This window comes from Lactuca saligna, chromosome 2 (genome assembly GCF_052625555.1).
Source record: "Lactuca saligna cultivar CGN05327 chromosome 2, ASM5262555v1, whole genome shotgun sequence".
NCBI classification, from domain to species: domain Eukaryota; kingdom Viridiplantae; phylum Streptophyta; class Magnoliopsida; order Asterales; family Asteraceae; genus Lactuca; species Lactuca saligna.
In genome coordinates this window covers 159,440,282-159,456,189 of record NC_136418.1, presented here as the reverse complement: position 1 = coordinate 159,456,189, position 15,908 = coordinate 159,440,282, and the positions used below count along the sequence as shown (strand labels likewise).

At 35.2% G+C, this 15,908-nt stretch overlaps 1 protein-coding gene across 1 annotated transcript; it reads right to left on the bottom strand.

The window, feature by feature from the left end:
• Positions 1–1,757: 1,757 nt before the first annotated feature.
• Positions 1,758–5,845, bottom strand: LOC145032391 (cell division cycle protein 48 homolog). Its single transcript, XM_078981174.1, has 9 exons — positions 5,633–5,845; positions 5,336–5,510; positions 4,442–4,670; positions 3,596–4,362; positions 3,296–3,517; positions 3,138–3,209; positions 2,749–3,030; positions 2,291–2,650; positions 1,758–2,205 (listed from the first exon to the last, which is right to left on the bottom strand). The coding sequence occupies exons 1-9, from the start codon at positions 5,665–5,667 to the stop codon at positions 1,912–1,914; spliced, it is 2,436 nt and encodes an 811-aa protein (XP_078837300.1). The 5' UTR covers positions 5,668–5,845; the 3' UTR covers positions 1,758–1,911.
• Between the last annotated feature and the right edge of the window lie 10,063 nt (positions 5,846–15,908).

The window sequence follows — 15,908 nt, the reverse complement described above, 5'->3', positions numbered from 1 at the left end:
GAAGTTGTTAAGTTCGAAGATTTCTGAGTTGGCCCTATCACGGTATTTAATTTAAGGGTAAATTACACGGATGGTCCCTGTGGTTTAGGGTAATCTGTGTGTTTGGTCCCTAACAACTTTTTTTAACTCGGACGGTCCCTACTTTATATTTTTGTTGCACGCTTAGTCCTTGTCCGTTCTAAAAAGACTAATTTACCCTTACTGATTTCTTTTACCATTTTTTAAAATATTAGTTATTAAAAACAAATATTAATATATATGAAAAAAAATATTAATTAGATATGTGGGCCCACCTCCTCAGCCCCTCCCATAAAACCCCACCCTCCACCTCCATCGTTTTCGTGTCCTTCTCAAACAAACCAGCAACACCACCACTTATATATTCTCCGGCGAGCCACCGCCACCAATCAGATGCAATATTAAATAAAAAAGAACCAACGTCGAAAGTCGGTGTTTCTTTGGCAAACATAAACTACAAATCGCACAACCTGGTAAGGGATCTAGGGTTTTCACACCTTGTTCTCTTGTTATTATATGTCGGAAATTGTAGAAAGCTCAACCATGGCAGCCGGCGATGGGAACTAGGGTTTCTGAAGCACCAATTTTTGTTCTTGTTCGTGGGAAAAATACTTTGGCAATGGTGAAGATGGATTCTAGGGTTTCTGAAGATCGGTAGGGTCTTTATTTGTTCCCCCCTTTATTCAGTTTCGAACCCACTGAATTACCCCTTCTCTCACATGGAACAAAAAACGATTTGGTTTATCATTGATATTATCGGTCTCTAGACTGGATTTTTGGGTTTCAAATGTCGATTTCCCATCATCGATCTTCTTTATTTTCATTGATTTTCAAGACCACAATTATTTCTAGGATACCTCATCGATTGGATAGGCGTTAAGCGGTGAAGGCATCAAAAGGTCTTCTTCTACTTTCGACAAAAGGGTAGGGGGATTCACCTGAATCTGGTTTTCTTCTAGGATTCAACATCATATTCTGGTTTTATTTTGGTGTTGAATTTGAGTTACAAGTTTGGTTTTAGATGTATATTCAGATTTAGTGTTGAACGTTAGATGGCTTTATTTTGATTTTTGGATAATTTATGTGGTATGGATCTTTGGCCGGAGATGATGACCGGATTTGGTGCCGGTGACTGGAGGTGGTGGTAAGAACCGTAGAGGATTAAGCTGGAATCAATCATTTTTCCAGCAATATATTAATAATTTAATTTATTAATAATAACTGGAATAATATAAAAAGAACTAACAAAATAAAAATAGTCATTAAGGGCAAAATAGTCTTTTTAGGTTAGATAGGGACTAAGCGTGCAACAAAAATATAAAGTAAGGACGGTCCGAGTTAAAAAAAGTTGTTAGGGACCAAACACGCAGATTACCCTAAACCACAGGGACTATCCGTGTAATTTACCCTTAATTTAATTATATATATATATATATATATATATATATATATATATATATATATATATATATATATATATATATATATATATATATATATACACTTTCCTTTATTCTTTTCCCAACGTTTACATATTTTATCATTTTATATTTTATATACGTAAACACATGTAATTTCGAAATATAATACATGAAAATCATATCATCATGAACAAATATTATAAATATGAAATATCCTCATGATATGCATGCTGCTGTAATTGCGATTATAAATTACTGAAGTGTAAATTGTAAATTGTATTTGCGTACTTCGATTATGCATCACATACATAAACAAAATATAAGAAACGCAAATATTTCCAACTAAATAAAGTGCAAGTTAACCATACATAAACTTATATGTTCAAATCTGACAATGCAGACTTAAATCAGGGAAATGCACAAATTGAAAAATAAAATAAAATATCCATAAATCACCCACAATAAATAAAACCTAACTATATAAATCATCATCCTCCGCCGCTGCCCCACCAGCAGCCACACCAAACGGATCCGCCGCACCACCGCCAGATGTCGCTTCAGAAAACCTAAACTCCGACCCAAATCCCCTCGACTGCTGCAACGTCTGAGCAAACGCCTGATACTTTCTTATATCCGCATCACTCACACTTCTTCGCGCGTACTTCATGGATTCCTCAAAATGAGCTGCTTTTATCTCCGCCACCTCATCCTCATCTTCATCCATGGAGTCGGGATTCTCGCTTCTCTTCCTCTCCCTCTCTATATCCTACAATTCCATCATTATATTTTAGCAACCAACTTTCCAAACATTATATTATATAAATAGTATTTAAAAAAAATAAAAAACTTACTTTCTCGATGTTCTCTCGGATGGCGTACTTGCATGCGCGTTGACATATCTCTGTAATGTCGGCCCCACTGAAGCCTTGAGTGTATTTAGCAAGAGCTCGCAGATCAACGTCTTTTGAAACGGGTGATTTTCTCATAGCAGCCTTGAAGATTTGGTGACGGGAGTCTTCATCTGGTAATGGAATATAAATTAACTGATCCAGACGACCCGGACGTAATAATGCCGGGTCGATGATATCGGGTCGGTTAGTTGCCCCGATTATGAAAACGGTTTTCTTTGCAGACATTCCGTCCATTTCGGTCAGTAACTGATTCAGAACTCGGTCAGCAGCACCCCCAGCATCTCCAGAACTGCTCCCCCTCTGTAATCATTAAAGTTACAAGTTACAAAAATTTATACTACAGGGACTAAACTTGTAAATTACACTTCATTATTTATTTGAGGAAAAAAGAAGCTAACCTGAGTTGCAATTGAGTCGAGTTCATCGAAGAAGAGGACACATGGCGCAGATCCACGGGCCTTATCGAAAATTTCACGAACATTGGCTTCACTTTCACCGAACCACATTGTTAGTAGTTCGGGTCCTTTGATGCTAATAAAGTTTGCTTGACATTCATTTGCTATAGCCTTGGCTAAAAGTGTCTTTCCACATCCAGGTGGACCATAGAACAGAACTCCTTTAGATGGTGACATACCAAACTTCTCAAATTTCTCCGGATGCTCCACTGGGTATTGAACCGTCTAAAATTTAAAAAAAAAAAAAAAAAAAAAAAAAAAAAAAAAAAAAAAAAGTTTAGAAAAAAACAAAAGGGCAAAACGGTAATTTCTCAATTTCAGAGTTTAGTTACCTCTTGAAGCTCACGCTTGACATTCTCAAGGCCTCCAATGTCATCCCAGCTACAATTTGGAACCTCAACAACCTGTTTTTAAACCAATAATGAATGATGAATAATTACATGATGTTATATTTAAAAACTAAAAATTAAAAGTCAAAAGGTCAACATACAGTTTCACGAAGAGCAGAAGGATTGCTTGTGCCAAGGGCAGTTTGGAAATGTTCATTAGAGACAGCCATGGAGTTAAGAATCTCAGCATCGATAGATTCATCTTCCAAGTCAATAACATCCATTTTTTCTCTAATGCATTGAAGTGCAGCTTCAGTGCAAAGAGCAGCCAGGTCAGCACCTACATATCCATGTGTCTCTTTACCTATCCTTTCCAAATCAACCTGTTTAAGATTACAAAACTTGTTAGCACTCGATTAGTAATCGAATAACTTTAAGGGAAAAAAATATATATATCTTACATCATCAGAAAGTTTCATGTTCTTTGTGTGAATACGAAGGACTTCAAGACGCCCAATTTCATCAGGGACACCAATGTCAATTTCCCTATCAAACCTACCAAATCTCCTAAGAGCAGGGTCGATACTATTTGGGCGATTAGTGGCCCCCATGACAATGACATGAGCACGCGATTTCAATCCATCCATAAGTGTCAAAAGCTGTGACACAATCCTTCTTTCAACTTCACCATTCGTCTTTTCTCTCTTTGGAGCTATTGAATCTATCTCATCAATGAAAATAATCGAAGGGGCGTTCTTTTCAGCCTCTTCAAAAGCCTTCCTGAGATTGCTTTCACTCTCTCCAGCCAACTTTGACATGATTTCAGGTCCATTGATGCAGAAAAAGAAAGCTCCTGTTTCATTAGCAACAGCTCTTGCTATAAGTGTCTTTCCTGAACCAGGGGGTCCATAGAGTAAGATTCCTTTAGGGGGTTTCACTCCAATAGACTTGAAAAGTTGAGGGTGTCTTAATGGTAATTCCACAAGTTCACGAATTTGTGCCATTTGTTTTCTGACACCACCTACATCATCATACCCAACTTCATCTAATCTATCCTCATCATCCCTCTTGATGGGCTCACCCTCACAAAAGATTTCAGTATCAGGGGCAACAACACAATACTCCCCTGGATCTGTTTCAATTACCTTGAATTCTACACTTCTCATTCCTCCTCTAACAAGAAAATGGTCTCCTTTCCTTACGGGTCTATATGCTTCCAAGAAGTAGGCTGCAAGAATGTTGTTTAGAATAATTAGAGAGGAATTAAGATAGAAAGACTGAATCAAATGTTGTGCAAGTAGACTTACGTTTCAGATATGCATCAAACAAGTCTCCTGTGACACCTTCAATGGTGTCATCAAGTGGAAGGACATGGATGCGCTTTCCATACTTGACATCTGGACATTGGTGAACAGACACAACATCACCAAGGCGAATCCTTAGGTTTGTCCTGATCACCTTGTTCATTCTGATCTTTGGCTCATCACATGTTTCATCAGCAAGAGCTATGCAGACTGTGTCTCTCCTTTTCTTGCCCTGTAAACAACAACTTAAATTAGGACATCAAAAACTAGCTGGCATAAAGGCTAGTGGGGATAAGATGAAGAGTATTCAAGAGCTTGAGACACAGAAGTCAAATGATAAAAGAAGAGTACTACATCCAAGCAAAACCAGCTCAATTTTCAGTTCTTCACAGGCATTCTATATGAAGTTTTTAATTGTTTGTTGTCAGTAAATACAACCAAATCACTTAAACTTTTTGAATCAAAAATTTTACACTTACAGGTTACTGTCACGCACTAACTAGAATCACTGTTTAAAAAAATAAAAAAAATAAAAAATAAAAAATAAAAACAGAACTGCATTATGGATCTCAAGCATTACTATTGTTTGCAACTTCAGCAAATGTCTAAAACTTCGTTTGAAATAATATTATAACGCTGGAGTTAATTTCATAATGAAAGCGTGTAAGGCATTCAATTGCATAGTATTAGATTTGATTTTGGGAAGGGGTAGCAATTGGTTCTCATAATATTTATGTTCTATTATCCTTAGGTTTGAGAATCATAGGTAATGATCGCAGATCAATATGTTAACCGCACGTATCAGAATATCTATCAATAATCACCATCGTAGTATACAAAATATCAACAAAACTGTAGGTTTCTATGCCGACTTTTAATACTGAAGAAGGAAAAAACCTTGATCAGTATGGTATCACCACGGAAAAGCTGCAGTTTTTCCATTGTAGTAGGGTGCATAGCGACGACTGAGTTATCGTCATTGACAGCTTCATCAACAACAAGCCGATTTGGAGACTTCTTGCGCTCCAAGATAGCAGTTGAAAAGTCCTTTTTCGCCGGCAGCGTACCTTTCCTGTAAAAAAAAATTCAATTGATAACACAATAATCAGAGTCCGATTGAAGCAAATCTCAGAGGCAAAAGCGTAAAACAGCATCAGATCAGACAAATCGATTGATTAGTAAGCAATAACATACGGCTCGGAAGAAGAAGATTCCGGTTGGTTGCTCATGGCGAACGACGGTGGATTGGATACTCCGATTTGGAGAAGAAACCGGAAGTTGTGATGGAGGACGACGAGAAGATGAAGGATCCGAGAGTGTCTTGGGTAACAATTTATGGAGAAGCAACCTACCCACCTACCGTGTGAAACTGGGTTTCCTACTTTCCTTCTCCTGACTAAACGGGTTTTTTGTTTGTTTTCAAATTGGAATTAGGAAATATTTAAGTCCCTAGAAGAAGTGCACAAAAGGCTGCCGGCCCACAAGCCCAAAATCCAGGCCCAGTCAACACCGAATCAATCCTATGCCGGTGAAGGCCCAGTCTGCGGCACCCCTAAAAACTCTGAATGGTATTTTGAGAAAAAAAAAATCATTTTTAAGTAATAAAATTTATTTTTAAGTAGAGTAAATTACACGAATGGTCCCTATGGTTTAGGGTAATTTGTACGTTTGGTCCCTAACTTATTTTTTAACTCGGAAGGTCCCTACAGTTTATTTTTGTTACACATTTGGTTCTTATCTTACCTAAAAAGATTATTTTGTCATTGATTTTTTAATTTATTTAAATAAACACACCCCGAACTCCATTCCCCTCACTTCACCTTACCTATCCCACCATTTTTTCCTATTTAAATAATAATCTTTTTAGGTAAGATAGGGACCAAGCGCGTAACAAAAACAAATAGTAGGGACCAAACGCGTAACAAAAACATGCAGTAGGGACTTTCCGAGTTTAAAAAATTAGTTAGGGACCAAACGCGTAAATTACCCCAAACCATAGGGATCATTAATATAATTTACTCTTTTAAGTAATATATTAGTTGTGAGATCCTATATTATACGATTTGATTAAAACAAAATATTAAATATAAACGATTAAATTGAAAGTTTATTTGAATTTGAAATTTGAAAATAAATTAAAATTATGAGAGAAAAGCATGCAAAAAATAAATAAATTAAAATTATCTATTTAGTTATAATAAACGGGTTAATTACAACAAAATGTTAAAAACAAAGGTTTAAACTGTAAATTTATTTGAAATTGAAAATGAAATTTTAAATTTTAAATTTTAAATTAATAGTCATTACGGTAGGTTTAATTTATGAAAACTAAATCTATTATAATAAAATAATATAATTGTGTCACATGTCAATCTCTAATGAATTTTGACACTTGTCATTTGGTGATATTTTTAAATAAATAATATTTACATGTCAATTTGTGGTTTCTTTCGACTTTTAAATTTAAAAGTCATATAATACTTAGGCTCCGTTTGATACGCATCTTTCCAAGTCCAAACAGATCTTTCTGGTTTAATGGACCGGAAAGATTGTTTGATTTGCACAAAAGAATGGGTCTTTTCCAGTAAGATATGTCTTTCCCAGAAAGCCCTAAAATCATATCTTTCTGGCTGAATGGGCTGGAAAGACAATTTTACACCAAACCTCGCATCTTTCTTTCTTTATTGGATTATTAATTTTTTTAAATAACTTTTTTTTAATTTATTTTTTATTGAATTATTACTTTTTTTTCATCATTCAGTACAGTCAATCAGATGTACAATCAAACAGCATGGTTTCTTTCCCAGTCAGAAAATTTTCCCAGACAACACTTTACCGGACAACACTTTCCCAGACGGAAACTATAAACGGGACCTTATACTTATCTACTATAATAAAAGAAAATAATTTTGCTACATGTCAATTTCTAATGAATTTGAACACTTGTCATTTTGTGATATTATTTAAATAAATAATATCTACATGTCTATTTATGGTTTTTTCAACTTTTAAAATTAAAAAGCCCTATAATATTTACACTTATATATGTAAAGTATCGGATATAATAAATATTATACTAAATTGCAATTAATATGTTTCTTCATTTCTTATTTCAAAACTTTATTTTAAAAAATAAGACATTTAAAAATTAATTGTTGTGACACATTGATATATTTTTTTTTTAATCAACTCGTATAATACACGAGTTTTACACCTAATTAATGATATATTAGAATTTAAAAATGAAGTAAATAACAAGTGGAAAATAAATATATCTCAAAATTATGATAAAATGACATGTGGTTAGCTGAATGAAAGAATGACTCATGGCAAAAGCATTCTTATTTATTACGGTAGATACATTATATGCATGTCTTAAGAACAGTTACCTTTTGATGATTTAGATTTTAGCCATATTATTTTCTTAGTATAGAAATTTGGTCCTTGCTTTTTCTCACTATCTATTGCCTCCATTGAGATGCAAACAGCTATTCAACCGTTTTAACTTCTTTCTCTCTTCCGATAAAAAAAACCTAAAACCTCCCCACCGCCATTAAAAAATTTCCCCTTTCTTTTCCTCCTGGAGGTTTCGACATCACAGATTTGCTCCACCAGTCCATTGTGCCTCACCAACATACGTTGACGACACCTACACCTGATATCGACGACACGTACAACGGAAGCTACTGATGCCCACACATCATGCGTCATTGAAAACATGTATCGTGTAAAGTAATTAATTCCGTAAATTATCTCATAATTCGATCTTTTCATTTATGTGCTTCTTGAACCTTAAAATATCTTCAAATATATGATAGGATACAAAAGTAAGAATTATACTTACTTGGTATCAGTTGTTTTGATTCGGCATCAATCGGTCTATGGTTACTCTAAATCAACCTAATATTCTCGAAATCCACATTAAATTGCAGCTATGCTTCAACCTTTGAAATTAAATGGGTTAATCTGCATTTAAACGAGGGGTTGGATTCATACCATGTCGTTGTATTTTATTGAAGAACTCAAGGAATATATGGACGAAACTACAGGCAAATTAGGCGCTTGAAGTTAGTGATTTTGAAAAGTTTGATTTCTTTCTAACCATGTTTGTTCCTTTTTCATTTTGTGAAATTTTCTGCCATTTAAATATATTTTGCATTATTTCTGGCCTAATAAATCATTTTTGCATTATATATTCATCTCCATCTTTGCGTTGGTTAGAGTTGACCATTGTTTCTAACATTCTCACTTTCTCTAATACATGTGACTTGGTTTTGTTCCAGATCTTAAAATGGACAACTTTTGAGAAAAACCTATGGAATGATTGACATTAGGTTAACCTGAATGTTAATAATACTTTTTATTGTATCTTTTGTACCTTATTATTTGTCACAAAATACCATAAGCATTGTTCATAGCTTTATAAAAGATCCAGAAGTTATCTCATTCATATACGTCGAGGTGGGTTGATATTATTTCATAGGTTCTAAAGTATTCCAATGTTGCTCTTTTTTTTTGTTAAATAGTGAATGATGTATCAGTCTTGAAGGAAAGAAGAGTCACATTTGCTCTCGTGGTCGCGTGGAGTACATTCACTGCCCTAACTGTGGCAAATATTGTCCTAAGGTGATTCTTATCTTTCAGGACCCTATTACAATTGTTAGATTTCTATCACATATACAAATGAAATTACTTATTGTCCAATTGACTTATTATGATTACTAGGGTTGAATAGATTAAAAAATACAAAGTTTTAGTAATAGAAAACAAAAGGTAGCATCTTTGGATTTCCTTCTTTTCATCACCCTCTAAATAATTACTTTTTTGGATTAGGGAACGTCGATTGATACTCTAATTGTTTGTTCATCTATTTGCAGGGATTGTTGGTCAATTATTGGCGATTTGTTGTTAAACATCGATACATATGTAACATATTGAGCACCACAAAACTTAATGCTTGATTCTCATTAAAAGACTCCAATTGCTTTGTATAACCAGTAATTTTAACAAATTTATACTTCATCTATTTGATTGTGTAACGTCCCAGAAAGAATGACATAATTTTTTTTTTTAAATTAATACATATCATTTCCATAAAGCTATGGTTATCAAGATTTAGTAAAAGATTATAGAATCAGAGTAAATCACAAAATGCTGAAACATGTGGTGTGTGCCCTGCAACCATCCCGGGCTATTCCATTTGAAAACCGAAGTACCTGAAACATAAACTAAAAACTGTAAGCTCAAAGCTTAGTGAGTTCCCCAAGATACATTATACCATACATAATTAAGCACATAATGGGCCCGCCCCAATAAGATACGAGCCCCGTCCACACTTGCATATTACTAAGATACGGGTCCTGCCCACACTCGCACAATATTGAGATACAACCCCGCCCACACTCGTATAATACTGAGATATGGGCCCCGCCCACATTTGTATAATACTAAGATATTATCCCCACCCACACTCGCATATCAGGCCCTGCCCTCTGAGATACAAGCCCTGCCCACACTTGCATACAAGCATATGATCCTACCAACACATGCAATAACCACACATAACTCATGGAAAACCCTGATCAAACTTATGGTTAAAGATAAATTCAACACTCCATATTGATCAAACACGTCGTGTTGCCCTTTGACACATCGTGTTCTTCCATCATTTAGATAATCGGGAAAACCCCAGCCAACATGTTGTGTTAGCTAGTAAACACATTGTGTTTTCCCAAATTCCAACAGCTTAATACATTAAGCTACTTTCTCCGATTCCAAGGGCTCCAAAGCTCATATCTAAACCAAAATGAGACTTAGACGGGCAAAGTTTCCATCTTTACCCATAAGGATTAGCAAAAATGGTCCAAACCCAACCAAAAAAGGCTTGATAGAGCAAGGGATTAACCAATAAGCACTTAATCCTTGATGACATACCCCTAAAACAAATATCTGACTTCCTTTAGTTAGAAAACCACATAAAGTTGCCAACTTTACATTCATGCATGTCTAAATGAAGCTCGTAAGCTTAAAAAGGACTTAACAAGGGACTTAATGCATGCATGCAACCAATTATCTCATAAAGCTTGCACCTTTATGCTTAAGGAGTTCAATACCAACTCATATATGGGATAACAAACCCTTAAACGTCTTCACTCTCTCCTCAACTCAAAAAGGGACCAAAAGCACAACAAAGCACAAAAGAAGATATCTAAACATATACAAGACAAGATGCAAACTTGATACCTCATAAAGCTTCCCCATAAGATGATAATTCTGGATCCAAAGCCTTTTTCCCCAAGCAAAGTAACGTCAAGATATCCTCTTCTTTACAAATACCAAAAATAAGCACCAAGAACCTCTTACTATCTCAAGAACACCACCAAGAGACTTAGGAATCGATTTTAGGGTTTTAGTGTCAATGGAGGCTGGTATGGAGACCAACCCTTGGGGCTTAAAGAGATTATATAGGGTGCAACATCCTAAAAATTACAACTAAATCAAAGTAGAAAACCTAAAACCCAAAAGAAAATCAAACAGTTGCTGGAGTATAATGTGGAACAGAGCACATAAAAGGAAAATACAAAGAATGAATAAACACTGAACAACACAAACGGGGCAGAATACCGCATTGTTCACGAATTTGTGAAGACCCATGAAGATGGTGTAGCCTCCAACTTTTAGTTTTCCTTTGAAGCAGAACATAGCCATTCCTACTTTATCCTATCGGCTTAAATTGAAAAGATTCAAAAGGTTTAATACAAAACCAACACGCTTTATCAATTGTGCCAGCATGCACCGATTCTTCCCCAAAAATGATGAAGTCAACAAACCTGATAAAATCCAAAACAAAACAATGAATTCGAGGAATAAATCCAAACAAAATCAAAGTGGAGAGTTACAAAATCGATCTCAGAAAGATGAAAATTGTGCCTGCAGAACTTCACATACCTTTAAAATCGAAGCCAAAAACCTCAAAATTTCGTGGATGAAACTGAGGAAAAAAAAATCGATGCGACTAAAATTGGAGTAACTAAGCGGTACATTGGATGAATTAGAAGAATATAGAGGAGAGACAGTCAGTGGATAATCCACCGTTCTGTAACCTTTTGATTGAAGAGTAATGACGGTGACAGATAGGTGTAAAGCGGTGAAGGTAAGATACAAACAACACGTGTTTACAAAAGAATATACAAAATGACAAAATATGACCCATAAAAAAAGACATAAATTTGCAAGACCGCATCCATAACCAAAGGACTAGTTTTGCCAAAAAAAATCATGATGTTCACTATTCCTAAAAGGTGTCTAACTTTAATAATAACTAGATGAGGAGCCCCGCATTGCGGGGATCGATCTAAACAGAAGTGATCGTTTTCGGTGTCTAGTGTTCATCGAATTGATAATATAATTTATTAAACTAACTTAGAAGTTCCGTGTCTTCAACATGAACATATTTTCATTGTAAGGGTAAAAATAAATAGTATATTATTATTATCTTTTCAATTAGTGGTGAAAAGTACATGTATGTCTACGGTAGAATGCTATGCTATTTTCATTGTTTTTCAGAAGATATTAAACAAGATATAATTTAAAAATAAATGAGTTTTTGACAATAAGGGTGTTTTTAAGAAATATAATTACTGTATACGTGTGGTTTTCAAAGTATTTAAGAGAGTTTAGCCATTTTAGTAAACAAGAAAAAATTACAATGATGCCCTAAGCCCTTAAGTTATGGGGAGTGGTCACACCCACCCCACCGGAAAAGTGATACTACATGTGTGTTATGTTAGTTTCACATCCAACTCACCACCAACGCACTAAAGACTGGAAATGATTACCACTCCACAATTTTTTTTTTTTGAATATTATATTAATTAAAAAGCATAATTTATAACATACATTAATTTATAAAACATAAAAAAACAAAGGCACATTTCATTAATTAAAACATAGAAATTTAAAACTTAAATTAGTAAAATTAAACATTACATTGTCTAAATAAAAAAAATAAAAAAAAAACATAGAAAAATTATAATCGTCGTCGTTGTCATCACCGGTATCATCCACCTCGTCACCACCATCGTCATCCTCTTCATCGTCACCATCGTCATCATCGTTGTCTTCACCGTTATTTTGCCCTTGAAATTGTCGTTCCCATATGTATTCTGTCAAATCATGTCTTAGATTGTGATGTGTTTCACGGTTTTGTATTTCCAAAAACCTTGAGAAGTATGTCGGACTGCCAACTTGTATTATTGCGGGTGGGTTAAGTATATCGTTTGTGGTATATGAGCAAATATCCCTACCCTCTTTTTCTATTATCATGTTATATAAAATAACACAATCAGTCAACACCGTCCTCAATTTTTCTCTATCCCATGTTCGTGTCGGATGTTTTATTATGTGTCACTTTTGTTTGAGTACTCCAAACGCCCGTTCCACATCCTTCCTTGCAGATTCTTGTGCTAACTTGAACATTTTCTGTTTATCGTCGGCCAGAAATGTGTATAACTTGACAAATATAGCATATTTTGGATATATCCCATCAGCTAGGTAATACCCATATTTGTATTAATTTCCATTGACAGCATATGACATTTCTGGTGCTTTACCCTGTAAAATATCATTAAATATCAGAGACGCTTGGAGCACATTCAAGTCATTGTTTGACCCAGCCATATCAAATAATGCATGCCAAAACCATAAGTCATTTGAAACCATCGCCTCCAAAATAAGAGTCGGCACCCCATGATCACCTCGCGTGAACTGGCCACGCCACACATTGGGACAATTTTCCTACTCCCAATGTGTACAATCAATGCTACCAAACATCCCTAGAAAACCATGTTTCGCTTAATGCGCGACATACAACTGTTCGACATCGCTTTTAGTCGGATGTCGCACGTATATGTCACGATAAAGCTCTATGACATACTCACAAAATAAATATGTACACTCTCGACCCGTCCTTTCAGACATTTTCAGATACTCATCTGATGCGTATGCGGTGATGCCGTATGCCAATTGTCTAAGAGCGGGCGTACATTTTTGTATCATAGTAAAACCGCGTTTACCTCTAGCATCCCATCGTAATTGAAAAAAAATTCATAATTAGGTGTCAAATCTCTAGCTATACGTAAAAATAAATTTCTACTAATACGAAAACATTTTTTGAATTTTGATAGATCATATAAACTATCAACGACAAGATAATCATGTACCAAAAGTTCATATGTCGACTCTCGATCCCGGTTGATACATTTTCTATGCCTTTTCTCCACGTTTGAACTTTCGCCCCTCTCACGCACCATGTCTCGTGTCGCGGATAACAACGTATACAAAATAAAATCGTCATCGAAATCGTTATCATCGGAAGACGAAAAAACTGGAGGTGGAAAATTATCCATTTTTTGGTTTGATGTGTGTGTGTTTGTTTTGAAAAAATGTGGGTGTGGGTTAGTGGAGATTGTGAATAAAGTGGATGTATATATAGAGAATTTGAACAAATAAAAAAAAAAGTTTTTTTTTTTTGTTAATGGATATAACGGTCGATTGTAACATTCGGAAATTTATTGGCCAATCAAATAGCTCGTCTTCGTCCGTCTTCTGCCTCACGCCACACGCAGCCCACCGGACTTGGGGGCGGTGTTCATGTGTGGGAGAGGGTGCCACCTTAGCCTAAGACGCGTGAAGAAGCCCCCATACCGGGTAGCCTTATCCTCCTCTTCTCATCTTTACCCGACGGTGCAAAGAAAAGGGAAAAAGATACAAACGACGACATCGTCTCTCTGACCTCACCTCTATCTTCGGTCAGCGCTCTAGTCGGTCATTCCACCTCCGCCTACACACTAAACGATGCAATCCATAGTGCGGAGGAAGTTCGAACCACATCATTGTTTTCCATCTCCGGCGATAATTCCAGCCGACCACTCCACCTCTGGCCACACAAGACGGCGACGACTTCACCTCCGTTCACTCCTTCAACCGACGATTCCATCTCTGGTCCGATTTTGAACTCTATCTTTGCTTCGATTATATTACTTTCAACCACTTGGGTTGTGGTGACTTGGTAAGGCATGTGGAAGATATGGTGGATAACATATTGACCCATGTTCAAATCCTAGCACCACTCAGCCCTTATGGCCATGGAGGTTCGCCTGCAGTGACTCCAGGGCATGAAACAAAGCTTTATGTTTGCAGCGGGGGATTAGTCGGTGCGCGAAAGCTGGCCCGGAAACCCTCGTTAGGGAAGTTCCCTTTCCAAAAAAAAAAAGAATACATATTTTGGAAATTTCATCTTCATTCGACTAGGTTTTCGCTTGATTAAGTTACAATTTTGAACTTTCTTGTCTGCATTTGTAAGCAACTGTGGTTTTCACTTGATTAAGTTACAATTTTAAACTTTCTTGTCTGCATTTGTAAGCTACTGTCGAAATTACATTGAACTTGCTTAGGTTAGTTTTCTGAATTTTAGTTTGAGTTCCTCATTATATATTATTACTAATATTATTTTTTGATTGTTGATCTTATCTGATGTTGATTTTTGATTAGCGATGTTGCTTTTTCACATGCATATAGGTTGTTGTTTTGCTTGATTTCTGATTATGTACTACTGATGATATCATTGAAATCTACATATTGCTAATGTTTTTTGATTCCTTCAATGTATGTTTCTAGTTTCTGGTTATAATTGATGGTATGTTTAAACTGTTTTCAAATTCAAAGCGCTTACATAAAAAAAAATGTCGTTCGTGCTCAACGGGACTACAAAATAGAATTGACATTAAAAAGGAGGAAATTGCAACCTTTGTGGAATTTCTAAGCAATGTGGAATTTGTACCTAAAAATTGGTTTTTATTTTAAGATGATGTTTGTTGGTTTTATTTTAAGATGATGTTTGTTGGTTTAAATTACGAATTTATTGTTGGTTTACAGTTAGATAAATTGTTGGTTATAATCGATAGGAAAAAGTGACAAACATTATTAGCAAAAAGTTACAATAAACTCATATATATATATATATATATATATATATATATATATATATATATATATATATATATATATATATATATATATATATATATATATATATAGGTAAAGTGAATATACCTAACAACTTTATATAAGCTTAGGTACCTAACCTCATCAAACTACATCATTTTGCATTAAATTTTCATTGCAATCATCCAAGGTTCTTAAACTTCATCCCTAAACTTGATTTACTTCAAAAAGATTTGGAAATTCATCATTATATTTCTCCTACATCCTTTAATTTGTAGCGGTAGGATATGAAACCCATTAGGTGGTATTCGATAGAAAGATGTGATGTAAAAGAAAGATATTGTTGAAAGTCCAAAGATTTTGGAAGTAATCAAGTTATAGGGTTGAAATTTAAGAACCTTACCCAACGAAGTTACCTAAGCTTATATAAGAAAAAACGCAGCCTCCATTTTCTCCGTATCTTCGC